This window comes from Caloenas nicobarica, chromosome 33, assembly GCF_036013445.1.
Source record: "Caloenas nicobarica isolate bCalNic1 chromosome 33, bCalNic1.hap1, whole genome shotgun sequence".
In the NCBI taxonomy this organism is placed as follows: Eukaryota; Metazoa; Chordata; class Aves; order Columbiformes; family Columbidae; genus Caloenas; species Caloenas nicobarica.
In genome coordinates, this window is record NC_088277.1 from 1,765,128 (window position 1) to 1,789,238 (window position 24,111).

Here is a 24,111-nt window from a genome sequence, read left to right on the forward strand (position 1 = left end):
CGCTGCTAGGGGACATGGCCCAACCTGAAGATGCTGTTCTGCACCTGGATCAGTCCCAAATGGAGTTCAAAATACCATAGCCCTGGAGATTCTGACCTCAGGGGAGTGACCTCAAATGATGAGCCACATCCTGCACCTGCATCCTATGCCCTCATTACAAATACCAGAGATTGTACCTGAAATACGTCTCCCCAATCTCTTCTCGTGTTTTCCCTTAAACACCACCCGGTGACCCCAGTCTCAGCCCCACAGCAGCCGGTCACAGAGCCTGGCGATGTCCAGGCTGCTGGTTGATGGGGAGTCTTGGGCATGATTCGAAGTGAGATGCTTCTGGAGCGGGAGGCAGTGCCCCCTGCTCACCCCTCCGGGATCCCACACGGCTGGCCTGGGTCCTTGTTGCGCAAGTGTCCGCTCAAAGCTCAGTTTGGGGCCGTTTTATCTGGGGACAAACCCACTTGGTTTCCCAGCTTGGCCCTGCGCTCCACCCTGCAAGCGGGCAAAGGGCAGCTTTCATCAGCTGGCCGCAGCGGGCAACCCCTGTTTCGGGGGCATGGCCATCACCCACAGCCCCTAAAATATCTCCACCTGTGGGGAAAGGCCAACAGCGAACGTGTGTTTCCACGTGCGCGTGGGGGAGGCTGTCCACGCGCGTGTGCGTGGTGTGCTGACTCACTGACACACTGACACGCTGACCCGCCGGCCCGGAGCCGGGATGCTGAGCTGGCTGTGGTGGTACCACTAAGTCTTTAATCTGTGTGATCATCTGGCCCTGCTCTGAGCCGCTTTAACTTTCCTAAACAGGAGGCCAAGATTAACTGTGGGGTGGGGGACGCAGCAGGGTTGGGGGGCTGGCGGCTGAGAGCCCCTGGCAGGGGAGCTGCCCAAGGGTTGTTTCCAGACAGGGGGTTGAAACTGGTGGCAAAACAGAGCTGAGCCCGTCCGGCCATGCAGGTGGCCCCTTGGGAATGGGACAGTGGTCTTGGGGAAGCCCCCAGAGCCCAGGAGGGAGGCCCGGCTGGGCTGCGGTGGAGCAGGCAGCAGGGCTGGCCCTGCGCGGTGCCCAGTGCCTTTGCTGGCAGCTTAGCCAGGGTCACACTCGGCTCAGGAATAAATCCGTTGAGCTGCTTATGCCTATTACAAAACGGGCATGCAAGCAACCCCGCTCACCTGCACCCACCACCTTGGCCCTGCCTCGGGGATGATGCTGTGGGACTCGATCCGCTGCACGGGCGGCACGCCAGGACGCAGCTGGGGGTTCTCCCTTTGTGCCGGAGGAAGCGGGGACTGTGCAGGCATTGCCACCCCCGCCGTGTGCTGGGGCCACCCTGGGGAGCAGGGCCACCCTGGGGAGCAGGACCACCGCTTCTCATCCCTCGCTGTGTTGGGAAAGGAACTGGCCTCAGGCTAGGACGGTGAGGGGGGAAACTGAGGCAGGGAGCAGTCTTTTGCAGGCTGTGGCTGGGAGCTGAGGCGGCTCCTGAAATCTCTGTCGTACTGTGATCCCCGTGTTCTCCCTCTGCTCCGAGGGTCCCACGCAGTGAGAGCATTTCATGGGTCACGCCGTAAAGCTGCTCCCGTGGTGAACCGGACACCTGCGGTGCGTGATGACACACAGGGGCACTGGGAGGACAGGCTAATGCCAAGGAAAGTAGAGTGCCCAGAGCGAGGATAATCCCGCTAAGAGGCTCCGAGGTCAGGCTGGGTGTATGGCATAGCGCCCACCACCTTCGAGGCTCGCACTAGACACAGGCAGCACCGCCCTGGGGAGCGGGAGGGAGCTGGCGGACCTGGGCACAGCTGAGCACCGGGACATAGTGACAATGCCCATGTCCCCACGAAAATCCAGTGTAAGTTGGGGAATGAGCTGTTGGAGAGCAGTGTAGGGGAAAGGGAGCTGGGGGTCCTGGGGACAACAGGGTGGCCATGAGCCAGCACTGGGCCCTTGTGGCCAGGAAGGGCAATGGTACCTGGGGGGATTAGAAGGGGGGTGGTCAGTAGGTCAGAGAGGTTCTCCTGCCCCTCTGCTCTGCCCTGGGGAGACCGCATCTGGAATATTGTGTCCAGTGCTGGGCCCCTCAGTCCAAGGACAGGGAACTGCTGGAGAGAGCCCAGCGCAGCCACCAAGATGCTGCAGGGAGTGGAGCATCTCCCGTGTGAGGAAAGGCTGAGGAGCTGGGGCTCTGGAGCTGGAGAAGAGGAGACTGAGGGCTGACTCATTCATGGGGATCAATATGGAAAGGGGGAGTGTCAGGAGGATGGAGCCAGGCTCTTCTGGGTGACAACCAGTGACAGGACAAGGGGCAATGGGTGTAAACTGGAACACGGGAGGTTTTGCTTGAATATGAGAAGAAACTTCTTCATGTGAGGGTGCCAGAGCCTGGCCCAGGCTGCCCAGGGGGGTTGTGGAGTCTCCTTCTCTGCAGACATTCCAACCCGCCTGGTTCCTGTGTAACCTCATCTGGGTGTTCCTGCTCCGGCGGGGGGTTGGACTGGATGAGCTTCCGAGGTCCCTTCCACCCCGTGACATTCTGGGATGCTGCGATCCTGCGAAAAGGCCCGAGCACCCGCGGTGCCGGCGGCGAGGCGGCTCCATCCGCCGCCACCAGGGGGCGCTGTCCCGCGCTCCGCCGTGTCCCCCCCGTGTCCCCGCCCCGTGTCCCCCACCCCGTGTCCCCCCCGCCCGCCGTGCCCCCCCCGCACACCGGCAGCATGCTGGGCAGAAAGGCTCGTTGAAGCCACCGCGTCCCTTCATCCCTGCCCAGGGGTCCGGGCACACTCCCGCTGGGTGGCAGTTCCAGTGATGGGGAGGGTGGTCTCTGCTCAGTGCCCCCCGGGCCGCTGGCGCAGGCTCCGGCTGCATCCCCAGCGGTGTCCGGGCTACACAAGGTGCTGAGCCCTCGCTGCCCTGCTGGGCGCCGTCAGCCCGAGGTGTCCCCTGGCTGCCCGCTCTCAGCTGCCCCAGGACACCCGCACAGGGACCTTCGGCCTCTCCCCAGTGCGGGGCGGGAGGTGCTGGGACGCTGGTCCCCAGGTTGCTCCAGTGGAGCCAGGTCGGGCCCAAGGAGCGCTGGCTGATCACAGAATCACAGAACCACAGACTGTCAGAGATTGGAAGGGACCTCGGAAGCTCATCCAGTCCAACCCCCCCGCCGGAGCAGGAACACCCAGATGAGGTTGCACAGGAACCAGGCGGGTTGGAATGTCTGCAGAGAAGGAGACTCCACAGCCTCCCTGGGCAGCCTGGGCCAGGCTCTGGCACCCTCACCATGAAGAAGTTTCTTCTCATATTTAAGCGGAACCTCCTGTGTTCCAGTTTGCACCCACTGCCCCTTGTCCTGTCACTGGTTGTCACCCAGAAGAGCCTGGCTCCGTCCTCCTGACACTCCCCCTTTCCATATTGATCCCCATGAATGAGTCAGCCCTCAGTCACCTCCAAGCTCCAGAGCCCCAGCTCCTCAGCCTTTCCTCACACGGGAGATGCTCCACTCCCTGCAGCATCTTGGTGGCTGCGCTGGATGATCGTGTGTGTTCCCACCTCCGTGCATGTGCCGGAGTGTGCAAACGGTGCACGCGTGCACACGAGGGCACGCGGGTCCTCGTGCCTGCGTGCGGGACCCGCGCGCGTGTGCGCAGCCCCGCGCGTGGACGCGGGTTCCCGCGTGTGCGCCGGGAGCGTGCGGGACCTGCGCGTGTGCGCGGGCCCGCGTGTCCCGCGTGCGCGCGTGTGCAGGATCCAGCCCGGGTTTTCGGAGTGGCCGGAGCCGGCGGCGCTCCCGGCCGGGGTCTCCGTCCCGAGCGCGCTCGGCGCCGCCGCCGCCCGAGTTGGCGGAGCGGGACCCGCCGCCCCGCGGCTCCGCCACTTCTGCCGGGACGCGCCGCCCCCGCGGGGGCTCCGGCAACTTTTCTCTGGTTCCCCGAGGCGGGCCGGGGAAGCGCGGGGAGCGCCGCGCCGTCCCGCCCCGCCCGCCAGGGTCCCCCTGGATGTGCCTCTTCTCCCCCAGAACGAGCCGCAGCTGCAGCTGGGGGAAGAGGGAGCGCGGAGCCGCGGGACCCGCCGCCTCTCCCGGGGCCGCTCGGAGCCGTTCGGAGGTAGGAGCTGCCGGGACCGCGGGCAGGGGCTCGGGGCGCCCGCGGGCCCCCGCTCTCCGGAGGGGCCGGGATGGCGCCAGACTCTCCGCCGGGCCCGTCTCGCGTCCCCGTCGACGGCGGCGGGACCCGCACCGAGGCTCCCAGCGGGGGGCCCGGCGGAGCGCGGGCTGGGAACGGGGGCGGACGGCGCGGGGCCGCCGGGTCCCTCCTGCATCGGACGGGGCGAGTGCGCTCGGGGGGACGGGCAGAGCGCCCCGGCCCCGCCGCGCTCCCCGGCACGTACACTCGCGCTCACACCCACTCCCACGCCCTCCCGCCGCCCTCCGTGCGCCCGCTGGGTGGGCTGCTCCGGCCGCGCCGCCGCCGCGCCCGCCCGGGGAAGCCCCTTGCAGCCCGAGGAGGGGAGGGCTGGGCTGGAGCAGGGGGCTCCAGGCTCCTGGGAGTGCAGCTCTTCTGCTGCCCGGGTAGGGGTGTTGGAGCGGGAGCAGCCGCCGGCTGGAAGTTACTGCCCTGGCCCGAGTGACGCAGCAGCTGCAGGACGGTCCCCGGGCACGCATGAACGGTGGGCAGTGCCACCTCCGCGACTGGTGCAAGCTCCCGGCCATCCGGAGCCCTCTTTGGCAGGGCGCAGAGCTGGCCGGCCCATCCTGCACATCCCACAGCTGGAGCCCACAGCTGGATCCCCACCGATGGTTCTGGGCCAGGCTCTGAGGGGAAGAAGGTTTGGTGCTAGGACAATGGGTCCCCCTGCTCCGGGACAACCTGCCAGGCCTTGCGGGCAAGTGTCTGTTTTGAGTGAGGCGCAGGGAGATTCTGCACACCCCAAGGAGACTCCCAGAACCCACGGTGAAATGCCAAGGTCCCGGTGCACCTCGGCTTCCCAGCCTTTCTCCCGCAGGCTCTGGGGCTGCGCTTCTTCCCTCCCCATGGGGGCTGTAGCTGAGGCTGCCACGGAAGTGTCCCATGCTTGGGAAACCTAGAACCAGAGAACAGCCATTGGAAGGATCTTGGAAGGTCATCTGGTCCAACTATTTGTGGGAAAGGGAGCCTGGATGAGTTTATCAAACCTCTCTGGTTTTGAGGGGAGGAGCAGAGCTGCTTTTTCACGTTGCTTGTGGAGCACCTTGCGTCCTCGCCTGTGCCAGTTCTGAGTGGCTGTCAGTTTTCCTGCGCACTTGCACAAGAGCACATGAGCCAGTGTGTGCCCAGGTGGCCAAAAAGGCCACCGGCATCCTGGCTTGTATCAGGAACAGTGTGGCCGGCAGGACTAGAGGAGTGATTGTGCCGCTGTACTGGGCACTGGTGAGGCCGAACCTTGAATCCTGTGTTCAGTTTTGGGCCCCTCATCATCAGAAGGACATTGAAATACTAGAGAGAGTGCAGAGGGGGCGCCGAAGCTGGTGAGGGGCTGGAGCACAAGTGTGATGGGAGCGGCTGAGGGAGCTGGGGGTTCAGCTGGAGAACAGGAGCTGAGGGGAGACCTTCTGATCTCTGACCTGCCTGGAAGGAGCTTGGAGCATGGAGGGGGTTGGTGTCTGCTCCCAAGTGATAGAACAAGAGGAAACGGCCTCAAGTTGCGCCAGGGGAGGTTTAGATTGGATATTAGGAAAAGATTCTTTACGGAAAGGGCTGTTGGGCATTGGAACAGGCTGCCCAGGGCAGTGGTGGAGTCACCATCCCTGGAGGGGTTTAAAAGGCGTTTAGACGAGGTTCTGAGGGACACGGTTTAGTGCTGGAGTTGGGTGAGGTTATGGTTGGACTCGATGATCCCGAGGGTCTCTTCCAACCGAAATGATTCCATGATTCTACACCCAGAGTGTCCCCCAGGAGCATGGGGGTGTGCGCACGGGCACGTATGCAGAAAGGCCTGTTTGCGTGCGTGTGTATGTACATACCTGTATGCACGCGTGCACGATTATCTGCCCAGTTGGTATCTCGCACCTGTGGTGCTGGAGTCTGTCTGTGTGCCTCAGTTTCTCTTGATATCTTCTCTGGTGTTTAGCAATTCCAGTGATGCGATAAATAGAAAAGGCCCATTGGGTGGGTCCTTGGTGAGACCAAGGGGATTCTTCTACAGAAATCCTCACAGGAACTCAGCAAGTGTACCCAGCCCGATGCTTATGGCACATCAAAACCCTTCAGAAGCTGCAGAATAACAAGTTGAACAGCTGATAAAATAGCTGTCGCAGAGTGGGAACAAGCAGCAAAAACACAGAGTCGGGTTTCAGTTCTTCTGCATCTGGGTCTGAGGCTGGGGTGGAGGGGGTTGTTTCCAGATGTGGTTTAACCCCATTGTCAGACCCTTGTCCCTGATCTAGAGGGAGCAAAGCCCCGGCTGGTGTCCCCTATGGTGGCAGAGAACATGGGTCAAAGTGGTGGGATTGCTGTATGTGTGGGCAGAACGGGTCTCCAGTCAAGGAACAGGAGAGCAGGTGTCTGTGCGACTGATCTACCTCCACCAGCGGCAGATACTTCAGGAAAGACGAGTGTCTCCTAGTGGGAGGACAGATTAGCCTGCAGTGCGCTGCCCACCGTGTCCTGCTGTCGCTCCTTCAGGATTTCCTGCATTTCGGCCCCTGCTCTGGTGATGTCCCTCCATTCAACACACTGGGTTGGGGGCGATGCCACGGGCAGGGGCTCCCACAGTCACGACTCAGAGCTGAGCTTTTGTGGGTCCCACGCGTTCAATTTTGCTGTTTCCCTCCAGCGCTGAGAAGGAAGGGGAGAGCAGAAAAATTCCCTCTAGCAGCTGCTGCCATGTGTGCACCCCTCCTTACCCCCACCCCAAACCCTTGCCTTCACCAAGACTCCGGCCCTACGAAGGTAGGGGCCAGGGCAGCGGCTTTACGTGAGCGATTTGTGCGGGTGGTGCACGCTGGGGGCCAAAGCAAACAACATGCAAGCCCGTGACAATTGCCTGCCTGCCCCGGGACCACCTATCAAGCACCACCACTCCTGCCCAGCTTGCCACGGCTTCCTGAGCGGCTCAGCTTGTGGTTGAGGGCTGGCGGTCCCCGCTTTACGGGGGGGAGCAAGCGCAGGGAGCGTGGAGCTGTGAGCTCCCACCCTGCAGCCCCTTCCACGGGCTGTGTCCTGGGATCCAGCCCAGGCTGGCCTGCCTTCCCCTCTTCCCACACGTGTGTTAACGTGTGTTGGCGTGTCTAGAGGCATGTCAGTGCATGGTCAGGAGTGGGTGTGGATGCATGCGGGAGCGAGGGGCTGGCTTGTTTTGCCCCCTGCTGAGATGCAGCATATAGGGCTGTGCCGCTGGAGGGGCGAGCAGGCTGGGGAGAGACCTCTGGTCCTTACTGGGAGTGATGTGAAGGGCAGAGAAGAATTTTGGCGTGGGGTGGGGAATAAGGATGTGTGATGTTTTCTGAAGGTGGCAGCCAGGGCTGGAGAAAGGAGGGAGGGAGAACCGAGTGGAGGATGTCCTGAATCTGTCCTGTGATGGTTGTGTCTGCCCCTTTCCCTCCACACAACTGTGAAATCCCCCCCGAGCTGGTTCTTCTCTGCCTCATCTTATGCAGGCAAGGGACCACCTTGGAATGAGCTTGGCAGCCCAGACCAGCATGAGATCACGACCCTGAATCATCCCCTTTCAGACCCCCTGAACCTGAAGCAATGCGCTTTGTGGCAGCTGCGGTCCTGGGCAGATTAGCTGCCCCATGCAGAGGAGCTTGGGCTCGCCCTGAAGGCCTGGCCTAACAGTGGGGTCAGACGTGCAGCAAGGCAGCCGAGCGGGAGGTCTGCGCGTGGGTTCTGCTGGAGGCAGAGACGAGAAAGCTGTGGGGTCAGGGGAAGCAGACTGGTCCCAGGGCAGGGCGAACGGGCTTCTTCCAGGGGGAAATTTCGCCCTCTTTGCCCCACCGTCCCTGGCCTTTTCTGGCACCCGGCGGGGCTGTACAGCAAGCAGGAGACAGAGCCGGGGAGGAGCGTGGTGATGCTGCCCGGGGAGGCAGCTGGGATGTGTCCCCTTGATCCGGGGCCGGCGCCGGCGTCGGCTCCTCGGCAGCTCTCTTCTCTTGCTACTGAGAATCATAGAATCATTTCAGTTGGAAGAGACCCTCAAGATCGTCGAGTCCAAGCATAACCTAACCCAACTCTAGCACTAAACCACGTCCCTGAGAACCTCGTCTAACGCTTGCACCGATGCGCCGCAGCTCGGCCTGGCTCTCTGCCGCGTTCCTACTTTGTGTCCGCAGAGCTGCCCGGCTCGCGGCGCTGTCTGGACCGTTGCCCCAGTGTGGGAAGGCAGATCTTAAGCCAGATCAATGTTTTTCCTAAGGCCCCGTAGGGTTAAACCAATTGGGCATGTGGCTGACCTGGGGTCAGGAGGCGAGCGGAGGCGAGGGCCGCGGGGGTGTCGCGGGGCTCTGTGCCTCTGGGTGGCTCAGGGGTTTGCCCACCCCAGGGCTGGAGGGGTGGAAAGGAGGTGCAGTGGTGGCATTTTGGGGTGTCTTTCCCCACCCTCCCTCCTGCTGAACCCCACTCTCTACTCTGCTCCCCCCCTTGCTCCCTCAGCGAGTCAGGGTTTGGGGTGACCGGACTTGCAAACATATAGTGGTTCCCCCTTCGCTACTGTCGTAGCTACCGATAGGCACACGCATACGGTCCACACGTATGTAGACATGCGCAAGCACACATGTGCGCAAACGCATACATCTGTGAGTACATACAAACAAGCACTGCCCCCCCCCCAAACATACTCACATAAACACAAATCCCTCTCCACACATGCAAACACATGTGGCCAAACGTGTGCATTCGCGCACACGCGCTTGGAGAAGCACAGATGCTCCCACGCGTGCACGCGCAGAGCCCTCCCCCAGGCCCCCCATGCTGGGGGCCGTGCTGGGCGGGTTGATGGATTGTGCCACACACAGCTCAGCGCTGCTGGTCTATCGGCTGGGATCTCGGCTGCACGGGCTAATCCAGCCCTGACATCACATTCCTCCACAGTGGGACTCCGGGGCGGTTAACCCTGCCGGGGCTGGGCCGGGGGCAGGAGCTCACGGGGACAATGCCGAGGCGCACGCAGGGACGCCCGCCACCCCGTGTGCTGGGCTGGGCTGGGTGGCAGCCACCCCGCTGCTGCAAAGTCTTACGAGGAGCGGCTGAGGGACCGGGGGGGTTCAGCTGGGGAACAGGAGCTGAGGGGAGACCTTCTGATGTCTGAACTGCCTGGAAGGAGCTTGGAGCCGGGGCGTCGGGCTCTGCTCCCAAGTGACAGAACAAGACGAAACGGCCTCAAGTTGCGCCAAGGGAGGTTTAGATTGGATATTAGGAAAAGATTCTTTACGGAAAGGGCACTGGAACAGGCTGCCCAGGGCAGTGGTGGAGTCACCATCCCTGGAGGGCTTTAAAAGGCGTTTAGGCGAGGTTCTCAGGGACGTGGTTTAGTGCTGGAGTTGGGTGAGGCTATGGTTGGACTCCATGGTCCTGAGGGTGTCTTCCAACCGAAATGATTCTGTGATTCTATGATGCTAACTCGCGGCACCCGCTGCCTTCGCCTGGGCCCGGGGCTGGCCGAGCCGCGCAGGGTGCGGGAGCCATCCCGGTGCAGGCGGGAGCTGGGGGGCTCTGCCCTGTCGCGGGGTGCGGTGGGTGCATCCCACCTCCTCCTCTTGCAGACAGGTCTTCCAAGGGTGTGTGATTCCCTTGTCAGCGCCAACGTCTGTGTCTGTCCCTTGTCCCTGCCAGCTCTGCACCACCACCCACCAGCGCAGCCATCCCGGCTGTCACCCTGTGGTACAACTCACTACATCTCCTTTCCCTCTCTGCCTTTTGTGCCTTCTCCGCTGTCTCCTTCTCTCCCCCCCACCCCGTTCCCCAGTGTCCTCAGGAAACTGGAGCCAGATGACAGATTTTAGATGTGTTTGCAGGAAATAAAAGGCAAGGAGCTGGGGAGAAGGGGGATGGCCAGTCCTGACCCCCTCCTGCGTCGTGTTTCGGGGTCTGGAGCCAGCCCTGCTTCCACCGCTCCTGCCGCTGGCTGCGCTCCTTGTTTTCTTGGCAGAGAAGAGGAGGAATGTGTTTCAGTTTGAGTTTCTTGGCAGGAGGAGACTGAGGGAAGATTCCCCTCAATCCCGGCTGCGCCTGGCTCTCAAATTTATGCCCATAGGCTGCGACTTGGGTGGGCCGCGGCGGTGTGCGGCGGGCGGGGGAGGCGAGCGGCGGTGGGGGAGCTGCGGGCCAGTTCCCGTCGGCTCCCCGCGGCCCTGGCCCCCTCCAGCTTCTCTTGCTCAGGGGGCCACCGGGGTCTGGGGAGCCCCTGTGGGGCTGGGGGGAGCATCCTGCGGCAGGGACCTGTGGGACCTGGGCACTTTCTGCCTTGCGTAGCCGCCCCCCGATGCTGATGCTCCGCAGGGGGAACGCGGGGGATTGGAGAGCACGGTGCCATCGTGCCCGCCTGGCACCCACCTGTCTCCAGCCCTTGCCAGGCTGGGTCCGCTCACCAAACTCATCCCCTTTGCCTGGGATGCAGGAAAGAGGGGCTGTCTTGGCACAGCGGGACCCCGACCCTCCTGCGGTACCCAGGTGGCCAGGGACCGGGAGCGGTGGGGAGCAGAGCCCCCCTGAGCTGTCCCCAGTCCTGCGTGGTGGGTGCTGGAGGGGACGCAGAGCGGATACCTCCCCGGGCAGGGAGATGGGGTGTGAGGCTCGGGAATCCTGAGGTGGGGGGTGATGTGCCTTGCGCTACATGCCTGTGTGTTCCCCGTGAATGGTGGTGTGCCGTGCCCACGTGTGCTTCATGTGTGCTTATGTAAAGCTGTGCACACGCCTGTGTTTTGCGCCCGTGTGCCGTATGCATGCACATGCAGCTTTCCGTGTGTTCCATGGGACGTATGTGTTCTCTGGCGTGCATAAGTGCGTGCGTGCTGCATTTTACACAGGTGCCATGTGCATGCACATGGAGCTTCGGTGGTGGTCGCCCTGCAGGCGTGTGCACGCGCGTGTGTGTGCACGGCTACAGCAGGTGGTGGGCACTGCAGGGGCTGGCACAGCTGTGCACAGCAAAGTGAACGGGGCGAACAGTCGGCGAGGTAGAGGGGACATCACAAAGGCTTCATGAGGGGCTTGCAAACCCTCTCTTCGTTAGATATTAGGGCAGGTGGGAGGCTTCCTGTGGAGCTGATGCCCCAATCTTTGCAAAGCCCGGGTCCAGCGGGCAGGTAAGAGGCCCCTGCTCTGCCAACCCCCACCTCGTTTCCTACGCATCTCTCCCTCGCCTGCCCCCGGCACCACCACCTTCCTGGGTACCTCCCTCCCTCCCCCTTTGCCTGCCCCGCTGCGCCCCCCCCATTCTTCCTGGCTGACACTCTCACAAAGCCCCGAGACAAGCTTTCAAAGGGGCAACTCATGCGGAAGAATTGCTGCCCCCCTCGCCGCCCCTGGGCTTCAAATGCAACGTAGCGCTTTCCCAGCAGGGTGAGGGGCTTCCACTCCCCCAGACCCCTTGTTTGGGGTGATTCCCCTTGTTTCTCAAAGGAAGGGGCTGAGGGGGCAGGAGGCCTTGTTCCCAGCAGCACTCACATGTGCCTCTCCCTCACCCTGTGGTTGTCTGTCCTTCCAGAGCATCTGTCCCTCAGACAAGCCCTCGGGGGGTCTTGGGGCACGACGGTGGCCGTGGGTGGCGATGGGGCTGTGGGCCAGGACCTGGGCGCAGGGGCCAAAGGCAGAGCCGGAGCTGCAGATCTGGGCACGGGCAGGGCTGGGCAGAGCGGTGGGTAGGAATGACAGCCGGGCACAGGGCAGGAACCTGCAGCCAGGGAGGTGACAGCGGGTGGCCTGAGCCCAGGGGTGACGTGGGTGGGACCCGGTGGGGACCCACGGGCAGGGCTGGGTGGGACCTGCAGATGCTGCAGGGACCCGCGAGGAGCGCAGAGCAGGGTGCCAGCTCGGGCGCTTTGACCAACAACGGTTCTAACCATCTGTGCCTTAGTTTCTCATTTCGGCAGTTGAGTTGTATGCGGAGATATTCATTGGTGGTTGCTGCCGAGTCAGATCCTTTCTAGCCCGGTTCCTCTGCCTAGGACCCTTGTTGTGCGTGTCTGTGCCCCAAAGTACTTCAGTCCTGTGTTCAGTTTTGGGCCCCTCATCATCAGAAGGACATTGAAATACTAGAGAGAGTGCAGAGGGGGCGCCGAAGCTGGTGAGGGGCTGGAGCACAAGTGTGATGGGAGCGGCTGAGGGAGCTGGGGGTTCAGCTGGAGAACAGGAGCTGAGGGGAGACCTTCTGATCTCTGACCTGCCTGAAAGGAGCTTGGAGCATGGAGGGGGTTGGTGTCTGCTCCCAAGTGATAGAACAAGAGGAAACGGCCTCAAGTTGCGCCAGGGGAGGTTGAGGTTGGATATTAGGAAAAGATTCTTTACGGAAAGGGTTGTGGGGCATTGGAACAGGCTGCCCAGGGCAGTGGTGGAGTCACCATCCCCGGAGGGGTTTAAAAGGCGTTTAGACGAGGTTCTGAGGGACACGGTTTAGTGCTGGAGTTGGGTGAGGTTATGGTTGGACTCGATGACCCCGAGGGTCTCTTCCAAACAAAATGGTTCTATGACTCTATGACTCTATGACTCTATGACTCTATGACTCTATGACTCTATGACTCTATGACTCTATGACTCTATGACTCTATGACTCTATGACTCTATGACTCTATGACTCTATGACTCTATGACTCTATGATTCTATGACTCTATGATCCTGTGATTCTATGATCCTGTGATCCTATGAAAATGGTGGGGAGAGGGTTTCCCCCTTTGCCACGTGCCCTTCCTGCCTTGGCAGCGCCCCTGGGACTTGCATTGCCTGGGCTGGGGGCCGGGGGCTGCGCGGGGGCTGCTGAGGGGGCGCAGGGCCTTGTGCACCCGGGCGGGAGGTGTCAGGGCAGGGCGGGGGCGGCCGCAGGGCGCGGGGAGGCGCGGGGGTCCCCGTGGGGTCCGGGGGGCTCCGGCCGCGCTGCGCTGCCCGGGGCAGCCCACCCTTGTGCTCCGCAGGCCCCGACCGGCTCCAGCCGCGCGGCGAGGACCAGATGCGCTCCTGAGCCTGGCCAGGCCCCGCCGCGATATGTTCAACCCCGTCAGCGCCCCGGCCGCCGGCTACGCTGAGCACTGCTGCCTGCGCCCCCCACATGGAGCAGCCCCGGGTGCCCCGGGGCCACAAGGTCGGTGGTAGCCACCTCGCCCTGGCCAGTGCCCGGGCCCGAGCGCTGGCTGGCACGGGCGCGAGGGGCACCCAACTTGTTTCAGCCCTTGGGTTCTGGGACGCTCTGGGGGTTTCCTCTCCCCGCTTTGTGCCGCCCTCCCAAATACGTCTTCCCATCTTTCTCCTCCCCTCTGGCAGGACTTGATTTCCCCTTGTGCCGTCAGTCAAACCTCACGAGCAGTCACCGTGGTTATGGGGCGGCGCCAGGAACCGAGCATCCCGGCAGTGGTGACGGTAAGTGTCCGCTCTTGGGGGGCACGGGGCAGGCGGGGGCTCTGCACGGGGTTCAGGCGTCTCCTGAGTCTCGTGTCGGGACTGTGGGTGTGGGCAGTGCTGGGGACAGTGGTGCCGGTGATGGGAAGGACACTGCTGGGGCTTCGGGGGTCTTTGCTGTGTGAACAGGAGGGTTTGTGTTGGCCATGGCCAAGGCGATCAGGAGCTTTTCTTGGGATGATGGCCGCTGTAGCAGCGAGTACGCACGTGCCGAGGGGTTTGGGTACCCCCTGGGAACATTGGTGGCTGTGGCAGGGAGGGCTGACACTTTTGAGCCTTGCCGTAGCCCAAAGCCAGCAACAAGTATAAATGGAGAGACGAGTGGCTGGAGGGCAGCCCTGCAATAAGGGATCTGGGTGCGCGGGTTGGCAACAGCTCGGGAGGAGTCAGCAGTGAGTCCTGGTAGCCGAGAGGGCAAACTGCGTCGGGGGGGTGCGTCAGACCCCCCAGCCAGCCGGGGGAAGGAGGGGACTGTCCCGCTGTGCTCAGCACCGGCGCGGCCTCACCGCGAGGTCTGTGCGCGGTGCAGTGCTCTTCTCCCTGGCATCCAGCGATAGGTTCGTGGGAATGGTTCAAAGCTGTGCCAGGGGAGCTTTAGACTGGGCGTTAAGAAGCATTTATTTGCGAGAGGGTCATCAAACACTAGAACAGGCTTCCTAGAGAGATGGTCGATGCCCCAAGCCTATCAGTGTTTAAGAGACATTTGGACAATGCCCTTAGTAGCATCCTTTAACTTTTGGTTAGCCCCGAACTGGTCAGGCCATTGGACTAGATGATCATTGTAGGTCCCTTCCAAATGAAATATTCTATTCTATTCTCAGAAGCTAACCAGCACGCTCAGGGTACTCCTCCAGGCTCCAAAGCAGCAGGCTCGTGTCCTTGGGGGTTTCTTCAGCCCCCTAGGACCCATGCTGAGAGGAGTGCCCCCCACTCTCTGCTGCCATCCCAGGCTCACGGTTCTCAACGCCCCGTGGTGCAGGCAAACTGGGCAAGAAGCGGGCACTGTCCATCTCGCCTCTATCAGACTCTAGCATTGACCTGCAGACGGTAATCCGCACCTCACCCAACTCCCTTGTCGCGTTCATCAACTCCCGCTGCGCCTCTGCCAGTGGCTCCTATGGCCACCTCTCCATCAGCACCATCAGGTGGGCACCAGACCTCAGCCCCGCTGGCATGTGTGCCATGTCAGGCTGGGGTGAGGGCCAGGGAAGGCGGGAGCAGAGCGATCCAGTGGGTTACGGAAGGAGTGGCTGGGAGTTCAGACACCTGGCTCAGAAGACTTAAATTTCGGCCTCTCTGATGGTGTCATCTGCTCATCCCTCGTGCTCTTTGCAGTCCGTCACTGGGGTACCAGAGTCCACCGGCTCAGCAGAAGGGCCAAAGCCACCCGTACAGCCACACCCCGCCTGCCCCCCCGGCACCGTGTAGCTCCCACGAACACCTGCCCGCTCGCCCAGGGCTCCTGCACCACGGCCCGGCTCGTGTGACCCTCAAACACTGCCAGGTAAGGGCGCCCTGCATCCGTACGGGCGGTGCATCCCGCAGAGGGGCTGGTCCAGCGGGCATCTCGGTGCTGACCGCTTTCCACTGTGCCCCTGCCACGGCAGCAGCTCAAGTTGGAGTGGAGCCTGAGCAGCCCCCTGCCCGTCAGATACCCAGAGGAGAGATCTGAGGGCGACATCTGCAGTCCAGCTTCCACAGGCACCCAGGTACTCCCCAAGCCTTGAGACCCCCCCCACTTCCCCAGGGCTCCACACTCCTCCCTGGCACCGCTCCCAGTGACAGGGAGCACAGAAGGTGGCACCTGAGAGCGCTAACCTGCCTGTGCTCCCCCAGGACCCCTTGCTGGGGATGCTCGATGTTCGGGAAGATCTGGAGAAAGAGGATGGGAAACCAGAGTCTGAGACTGTGTACGAAACCAATTGCTACTGGGACGGCTGCGCCAAGGAGTTCGATACGCAGGAGCAGCTGGTGCATGTGAGTTAGGACCTGCCTGGGTACTCCCGGTCCCAGAACCTGCCCTCAGGGTGGCTGATATCCCCATGTCAGCCCCTGTGCTAAGACTGTCCCATGCTGGGACGCTCCCCTCTCACCCCCTACCCTGAGAACTCACCGCACAGGTACATGATGTTGGAAGTTGCCCATAGGAAGGGAGGGAGGGACAGGCATCCTTCGCTTCTTGTGGGCTAGTTCTTTGTGACCCTCCCATGCCGTGTCCGTCTCTGGCCTTCCTCGCCCTGGGGCAGCTCTCCTGAACCTCCAGACTTCTCCTTTGCTCTTTGTCTCCCTCCAAACACTCCTGCCCCTTTGGTGCCTCCAGACTTCTCCTTTGCTCTTTGTCTCCCTCCAGACACTCCAAATCTGCTATAGCCCATTCACCACCCCTCAGACCACCTTGACTCCTATGTCTTCTCTTGGTCCTCCCAAAATAGCCCCCAGCTGTCTCCTGTATCCCCTCTCTCCTCCAGACACCATCTGACCACTCTTTTCCTTAACCTCTTGTATCTCCACCCACCATCCCAGTTCCTCCATGTCCATTTCTCCCATGAGATTCTCTTAGGACACCTGTGTCTCCCTGACCCTTGGCACCCTCCCCAATGCCACCAGTGATGCCCTTCTCTCCTCAGCACATCAACAACGAGCATATCCATGGGGAGAAGAAGGAGTTCGTGTGCCACTGGGCAGCGTGTTCCCGGGAGCAGAGGCCCTTCAAGGCTCAGTACATGTTGGTGGTGCACATGCGACGTCACACAGGCGAGAAACCTCACAAGTGCACGGTGAGCTGGCGTGAAGCTTTGCCGAGCTGGGGTGCCTTGCACCAGGCGGAGCTCAGGGCAGGGCGCGAGGTGGCCTGTCTGGTACATGGCACTGAGGGGGACACGTGGTGGGACAGACAGGGTGGTCAGGAGAGGGTTAGTGCAGGATGGAGTGAGGTTCGTGTGTGGCAGCCCGTGTGATGGATGGCACGGAGATGCGCGTGAGGTGAAGAGGTGTGTGGCGGGCGAGGTGCAGCTTGGTGTCGCGGTTGAACCCGTGGCAATACAGCCGCGATAGCTGCTCACTCACCTCCTCCCTCACCTGCCTGACAGCGGAGAGAAGCAAAAGGGAAGGGAGAAACTTGGACTGACATAAACACAATTTAATAAAATAACAAAATACTAATACATTACTAGTAAATATATATATAAAATAGAAATAAAAGATATTCAAGGCAATTCCTCACGAGCTCTGTCCACAACTGAGCAGCCAGTCCCAGCAAACCACACCTGGTCCCAAAGCCGATCCCAGAGAGAGAAAAGAGAGGAAAAAGGCAGAAAGGCTCAGAGGCCTCTGCAAAATGGCAAAAAGCCGGACTAAATGTCCTGCACCAAAAACTCCCCTGACCGCGCCAAAATGAGCGAAAAGAAGAACTAGAGAGATTGGAAGAACCAAAACCAGAAGGTCCCGTCTCTTCTTAAACAATTAGCACGAGGCTAATGGGCTGGACCACTCTGATTGCTCAGTCTGGGTGTCAGTCCAGCTCTGTCCATCCATCCCCCTTCCTCGCTGCCTCCCACCTGTGGGCAGAGCTCAGAGTGTCCTTGGCTCTCAGAGCAGAGCAATTCAAACCATTAACTCTGTGCTGGGCTGTTATCTGCTTGTTCTCAAACTGAGTCCAAATAATGAGTGTGCTAGCTAGGAAAAAGAAAGGTTTGTAACTGCACGAAGAAAATTAACCTGTTTTCTGTCAAACCAGCACACACGGCCATGTGGACAGTGCCGAGGGAGGTGGTGGGACACAGGCCAGAGGGGTCACGGGCTGTGCAGGGGTGTGAGGACGTGCACCTGAAGGAGGGCAGGTGTGTCGTGCGTTGGTTGGGAGATGTGATAGGCGTCCATGGCGGATGTGCCGCGGGTATGTAGTATGGGGGTGACGTGGTGCAGGGTCTGTTGAAGGTGTGTGGCATGTTTCACCCTGCTTACCCGCGCAGTTCGAGGGCTGTAGCAAAGCCTACTCACGCCTGGAGAACCTCAAGACGCATCTGCGCTCACACACGGGTGAAAAACCGTACGTGTGTGAACACGAGGGTTGCAACAAGGCCTTCTCCAATGCTTCTGACCGTGCCAAGCATCAGAACCGCACTCACTCCAATGAGGTACAGACCCACCTGGGGCTCTTTGCATCCCTTTGGGCTCCCCATTTGCCCCCTGATTAGTCCCATACTCTGTAAATTCCCTGCATCCCTAACATGCCCCTTCCAAGGGGACTCAGCCTCTCGATCCCTTCCCTCCCTCAGTTCATGGGCTGACTTTTGAGGAAGGGGAGGGTTATTTATTTCCTGCCCAGCTGGTACTTTGCTGGGAGGGGTCTCTAGTTGGAGCTCACACCCTCCCTCACCATTCCTACCACGTTTCCCTGGCAGAAGCCCTACGTGTGCAAGATTCCAGGCTGCACCAAGCGCTACACAGACCCCAGTTCCCTGCGCAAACACGTGAAGACGGTGCACGGCCCGGACGCCCACGTCACCAAGAAGCACCGAGGGGATGTGGTGCCAGGCCGTGCGCTGCCCACCCCCGGCGGCCTCCCGGACATGAAGCAGGAGAAAGACACCAGTGGCCCCACTGAGGCCCGGAGGGATGACGGCAAACTCTTGGTGCCAGACTTGGCCGTGGTAAGGAGCTGGGGGTGTGGTGACGGCCCGGCCAAGCCCGTCGGAGCGGGCAGTTTGCGTGGCAGGGGAGTCATCTCCACATCTCCACATGGGCGGGGAAAAATTTAATGGAGTGTAACAAGAGCAAGTGTAGAGTGTTGCATCTGGGCAGGAACAGCCCCAGGTTCCGGTATAAGTTGGGGAATGAGCTGTTGGAGAGCAGTGAAAAGGGACCTGGGGGTCCTGGGGACAGCAGGGTGACCATGAGCCAGCACTGGGCCCTTGTGGCCAGGAAGGGCAATGGGACCTGGGGGGGACTAGAAGGGGGGTGGTCAGTAGGTCAGAGAGGCTCTCCTGCCCCTCTGCTCTGCCCTGGGGAGACCACATCTGGAATATTGTGTCCAGTTCTGGCCCCTCAGCTCCAGAAGGACAGGGAACTGCTGGAGAGAGTCCAGCGCAGCCACGAGGGTGCTGCAGGGAGTGGAGCATCTCCCGTGTGAGGAAAGGCTGAGGAGCTGGGGCTCTGGAGCTGGAGAAGAGGAGACTGAGGGCTGACTCATTCATGGGGATCAATATGGAAAGGGGGAGTGTCAGGAGGATGGAGCCAGGCTCTTCTCGGTGACAACCATGATAGGACAAGGGGCAGTGGGTGCAAACTGGAACACAGGAGGTTCCACTTAAATATGAGAAGAAACTTCTTCCTGGTGAGGGTGCCAGAGCCTGGCCCAGGCTGCCCAGGGAGGTTGTGGAGTCTCCTTCTCTGCAGACTCACAGGCTGTGTAGTAGGTGTCTGACCCCCTTTTCCTTGGTTAATGTTTTGCGTACCCCCAGAAGCCGCAGCCCAGCCCAGGCGGGCAGTCGTCGTGCAGCAGTGACCACTCCCCGCTTGGCAGCACCACCAACAACGACAGCGGGGTGGAGATGGCGGGCAACGCCGGTGGGAGCTACGAGGACCTGTCCACGCTGGAGGATGCGGTGCCGGGTGAGCCCATGGGCACCTCGGGGCTCATGACCCTCCACAAGCTCGAAAATCTTCGCATTGACAAGCTGAAGCAGATGAGGAAGCCGTCAGCTACCAAGGGCCTGAGTTTGCCAGCCATCCCTGGAGCCGGTGAGAACGTGGTTCTGTTCTACCTGCATGTGCGACCAGTCCCATGGGCACTGTGTCAAGAGAGGTCTGGTTTGCAGACAGGGAGGTTTCCGCACCTTCTTTTCACTAGTGCTGGACCTCTACATCTGGGCTGTGACCCATCTTTGGACTTGGTGATCATAAAGGTGTTTTCCAACCTAAATGATTCTAAATGATCTTCTGCCCCCTCTTTGTTGGCGCCAGTGGGCACCCACCAGGAAAGAAGCGCGTCCCGGTGCTGGAGGTGGCTGCCTGTTCCTGCTCTGGCCATGAACCATATGTTGACCTAAAGAAAATGGGGGGAGCAACAGTAACTCCAAAGTGTCAGAAAATATTTCACATTCAAACTTGTCTTCACATGGACCAAAAGACGTGCCACGTTCAAATACAAAGCCTCTTGTCGTCAGCAACTGTGACCACTTTAGAATGAACCAGTTCATTGCATGCTGAAGCGACGTTGTTGGTCAAGAAACCGGTTTCTGGCACAGGGCTGTTTGTAGTTACTTTTGCTTTCTCTGAGAGACTGCAAATAATAAGATGTAGACATTAACACCTCGTGAATGCATTTAACTTTCCATTTAGCTATAGCTTTATTCAGCATGACTGTAGATAAGGGTAGCAGCAAACGATCATTGAATCTTAAAGAACGTTTTTAAAATAAGCACCAAGGCCTCATATTTGATCTGAAACTGTTTTATTTTCAGGGAATACTGTTTAATTGAGTTGTCCCATGCTGCGTCCCCAGCGCCCTGGTTTAACGCCTCTTTTTCTTTCCTCAGGCCTGCCCGGGGAGGTAGCCGGCATCTCCGTGCCGCCGCCGGCAGCGTGGCAGCGGCGCGTTGCGGAGCTGTCAGCGGCAGAGACGGGCCTGCCGCCGAGCGAGCGCCGGAGCAGCACCACCAGCACCGTGAGCTCAGCCTACACCGTGAGCCGGCGCTCGTCCCTGGTGTCCCCGCGCCCGGCCGGGCCCCGTCTGGGTGGCGAGGCGGGCGCGATGCCCGGCGGGGCGGGCCTGGCGGATGGCTACGACCTCGTCTCTCCGGGCGAGTCGCGAGGCTCCGGCGACGCCGGCCACTGCGGGGGGCTGCCAGGTGTGGGCAGCCTCACCCCGGCCCAGCGCTACCGTCTCAAGGCCAAATACGCCGCAGCCACGGGCGGGCCGCCGCCAACCCCGCTGCCCAGCGTGGAGCAGGTGTTGCCACGCGGCCACGGCAGCTCGCCTGGGGACTACCTTGGGCCGGCCGGGCCCCGCTTCCTGGCAAACGGTTTGCTGCGAAGGCACAGTTCCAATGACCACCCTGGCTACGCAGGCAGCGTTCCCCCTCACCTGGTGCCTTGGAATGGTGTACGGCGGGCCAGCGACCCTGCCCGGACCGCCGCCACCCCTCCCGCTGCGTCCAAGGTGCATCGTTTTAAGAGCGTGGGTAACGTGAACGTGCCAGGAGCGGGCAGACCCGCTCTGCAGCCGTTGGGTGGTTCTGATGCCAACCTTCAGCGCCACGTGTTCTCCCCACGCCCGCCCAGCATCAGTGAAAATGTCTTCCTGGAGACTGCGAGCATAGAGGGCCCTGGCCCAGGCGTGGAGTCTGGCTTGCTAGAGATGGAGCAGTACTTGAACTACCCCGAGGAAAGCTTCCCGTGCCAGGGGACAGGTGCGGAGCTCCAGTGCGAAGGCCTCTACGGCAGCGCTCACCGGACCGCGGGGGGGATGCAGCTCAACCCGGGAGGGCACAGGGACATGGAGGAGGGATTGCTTCAGTCCGACTTCTCCCTTCCTCAGTGCCAGATAAACCAGCACTTCACGACCATGCATGCCGGCGGCGAGGCCATGCCGGCTCCTTGGGACGAACCTCCCCAAGGCAATCTGGAGATGAGTTCTGGGCAGTCGAGTGTCAGTGCCTCTGCGGCTGCCGTGTCTGGGCCGCACTGTCACCATCCAAGTACTGAGTACCTGCTCCCCAGTTCTTGTGGGCAGCAACCCAAACTTGTGAGCTCGTGCCAGGATAGGGGTTTTGCTGGGGGGCACCGGCTTAACCGACTACAGATCAAATGCGAGCAGCGTTACCCAGCGCCTGCCCCAGCGCTTGCTCCCTGCCAGAACGCCAAGCTCGCCGGGCCCGTGCAGCCTCCTGCGCCGTTTGGCCAAGCCATGAGTGCAGGGCCTGGTGGTTACCAGTCTGAGGAACAGGCACCTCTCGGTTACATGGGCATGTCGAGCCCGGGTGCTCGAGGAGCCCAGACCTCTACCATGCAGACCAAAGAGGTGATGGTCTGCAGCTACGTGCAGGCCCAGCAGGCTCTGATGTGGGGAGACCAAGCAGCTCTCACGGGAGGGGAGGCCGGTGTGGGGCTGGGCGGTGAGCCTGGGCAGTGCCAAGCCATGCAAGCACCGCTGTACCTTAGCCCCAAATACTCTGGTTACCAAACCAAACCAGACCACCTGCAGGGTCTGCCGGAGACCCACCACCTCCTCACTGCCCCGTGCTTCCACCCAGAGATGGTGCCGCACCCGCCTGGTGGCCCTAAACCAACCGGTCACCAAAACAGTCTGAAATACGCGGGCGGCCCGGCTCCGCCGGGCGATTGCTACGCGGGACTGGACGCCAGCTCCCGGCGTGCGCTTCGCTTGCCCCCCGCCCGCCCCCCGCCCGAGGGGCTCAGTAATTCCCAGTATCGCCCAGGCCAGGGCGCGCACGTGCAGGTGGGCAGAGGGGGACATAAGCTGCTGGGCCAAACGGCAGCAAGCTGCAGGGGTCCCCGGCACTATGGTGGGAGCTTGGAAGGACTCAAAGGCAGCTCGTGTTACCACCTGGGCTCGGGAGAGCAGGTGGCCAACAGCCTGGACTCCCTGGACTTGGAGAACACGCACCTTGACTTTGCTGCCATTGTGGACGATCCAGAGACGCCTGCACTGCTGCCCGGGCCCCCAAGCCCTGCCGGCGGCCTCCTGCTTGCTGCATCTGGGGGTGCCAACATGGCCGTGGGCGACATGAGCTCCATGTTGAGCACCCTGGCGGGGGAAAGCCATTTCCTCAACTCCTTGTCCTAACTGGGAGGTACCAGCCATCAGGGAGGGACGTCCGCAGCCAGGGAGGAGCCAAACCACAGCGGGGCAGAGGCGCGAAGTCGCCTCTCACATGCAGATTTGTGGCGTGAAACACCCCGGAGTGTCCCCTGGTGCAGTCTGTGAGTGTCAGGCTCGTCCAGGGCAGGGACGTCGCTGGGTCCCAGACGCAGCTGCAAGCCCCATCAGGTGCTGTGGGTCACCTCTTGTTGGGGGGAACTGGTTTTACAGAGTCCTTCCATTCCAGAGCCTGGAACTTTTCCCTGCCTCCCTCAGCCCTCTGGACACGGGGACCCTGGGCAGTCTTGATGTCAAAACCAAAGAGATCTCCCCGCCCCCATGTTCCCATTACACCTGCCCCTTAAATCCTCGTCTTTGTCTTGACTGCCATCACTCCTTGCTTGGCAAGGCCACCCCCTCCCTCCTAGGGACGGTGCCCGTGTCGCTGTGTGCGTCTGTGTCTGTCTGTCCTGTGGGTGTTATCCCAGCCTTCGTTTTGTTTGAAAGAAAAAGCAGCGCCTCCCGTCCCCATTAAACCCTTTCTCAGGGGACTGCGAGCTGTGTGCGTTTGGATCCACGAGAGCCCAGCGTGTGCCCCCCGGGCCAAGCACACGCAGATCTCGCCGCAGGGATGAGCTCGGGTCAGTCGCACTTTGCTTTGGGAGGTTTAAACGTTGTTCTGCAGCGAGGAGGACACACGATATCTCTTAGTCAAGAGATAGAAAAGTGCTTTGAAAAGCTGCCTCTTCACCTTTCCCCACCCTGATTTGGGGAAAGTCCCCCAGATGGGTATTTTTCCCCTTGTGGGGCTGTGCACACAGAGCGGGAGCCGCCACCAAGGCGTGGAAATAGCCCAAACACCCTGAACCTGGGTCTGCAACGGGGGGAAAAAATAAATTAATCAATAAATAGAACAATTTGGGGGGGAGGGAAAAAACCCACAAACAAACAAACAAACAACCCACTTCAAGCGGCTCTCGCCGTGTGCAGCTGCTGCCCCCTGCTGGCGGGAGCCGGCGCTGCAGGCGGGACACGGCGCATGCGCAGCGCGGTGAGCGGGGTGGGGCCGCCACTGGGGGCGGGGACATGCAAATCAGAAGAGCGAGCGCTCGAACTGGCTGCCGGGAAAAAAGAAATAGAGTATAATTTTCAGGTTTTACGCGTTCAGCCTTACTGACCAAGCAAGATGTCCAAAGGTTGACCAAACCTGCCCAAAGTGAGCCCCAAATCCCCCCATAGTGACCCCAAATCCCGCCCACTCCCACACCCCGGGGCAGGCTCTCTGTTCGTGGGGGTGTGTCCTGTGCAAGCCCCGCCCTCTACAGACTCCACCCCCCCGGGCACGCCCCAATAGGCTCCACCCCCTCCCCAGAGGCAGGTCCCTGCTCGGTGGGGGCGTGTCCTTTGCAGGCCACGCCCACTCCAGACTCCACCCACTCTCAGTTGGGCCGCCCCCATGGGTGTGTCCCAAACAGGCCCCGCCTCCTTAAAAAGCTCCGCCCCCAGGGTGGTTCCCCCGTGCAGGCTCCGCCCCTCGCCCCAGCCCGGGTGGGTGATGCAGGCGGGGGAGACCTGGGGAGGGACGGGGAGAAATCGGGAGCTCCGGGGAGCTGAGACAAGTTTTGGGGAGAAATGGGGAGAAACGGGTAGAAATGAGGAGCTTTGTTCGGCTCTGTCGGGCTTCGTTGAGTTCTGTCGGGTGTCGTCGGGCTCTGGGGGT

The 24,111-nt window shown here is 61.2% G+C and overlaps 1 protein-coding gene across 1 annotated transcript; it reads left to right on the forward strand.

Moving 5' to 3' along the window:
- The first annotated feature begins 4,009 nt into the window (after window positions 1-4,009).
- GLI1 (GLI family zinc finger 1) lies at window positions 4,010-22,876 on the forward strand. Its single transcript, XM_065654308.1, has 12 exons — window positions 4,010-4,089; window positions 13,087-13,253; window positions 13,433-13,528; window positions 14,517-14,712; window positions 14,903-15,071; window positions 15,175-15,276; window positions 15,404-15,544; window positions 16,195-16,344; window positions 17,539-17,703; window positions 17,971-18,219; window positions 19,030-19,309; window positions 20,107-22,876. The coding sequence occupies exons 2-12, from the start codon at window positions 13,157-13,159 to the stop codon at window positions 22,374-22,376; spliced, it is 3,915 nt and encodes a 1,304-aa protein (XP_065510380.1). The 5' UTR covers window positions 4,010-4,089; window positions 13,087-13,156; the 3' UTR covers window positions 22,377-22,876.
- Window positions 22,877-24,111: the final 1,235 nt, after the last annotated feature.

Excerpts from the sequence above, each read along its gene's own strand:
- GLI1 (XM_065654308.1), top strand. The coding sequence starts at position 13,157 with ATGTTCAACCCCGTCAGCGCCCCGGCCGCCGGCTACGCTGAGCACTGC. Across the intron at positions 15,277-15,403 it reads CAGCTTCCACAGGCACCCAG|GACCCCTTGCTGGGGATGCT; the intron begins GTACTCCCCAAG and ends GTGCTCCCCCAG. Across the intron at positions 18,220-19,029 it reads TGGTGCCAGACTTGGCCGTG|AAGCCGCAGCCCAGCCCAGG; the intron begins GTAAGGAGCTGG and ends GCGTACCCCCAG.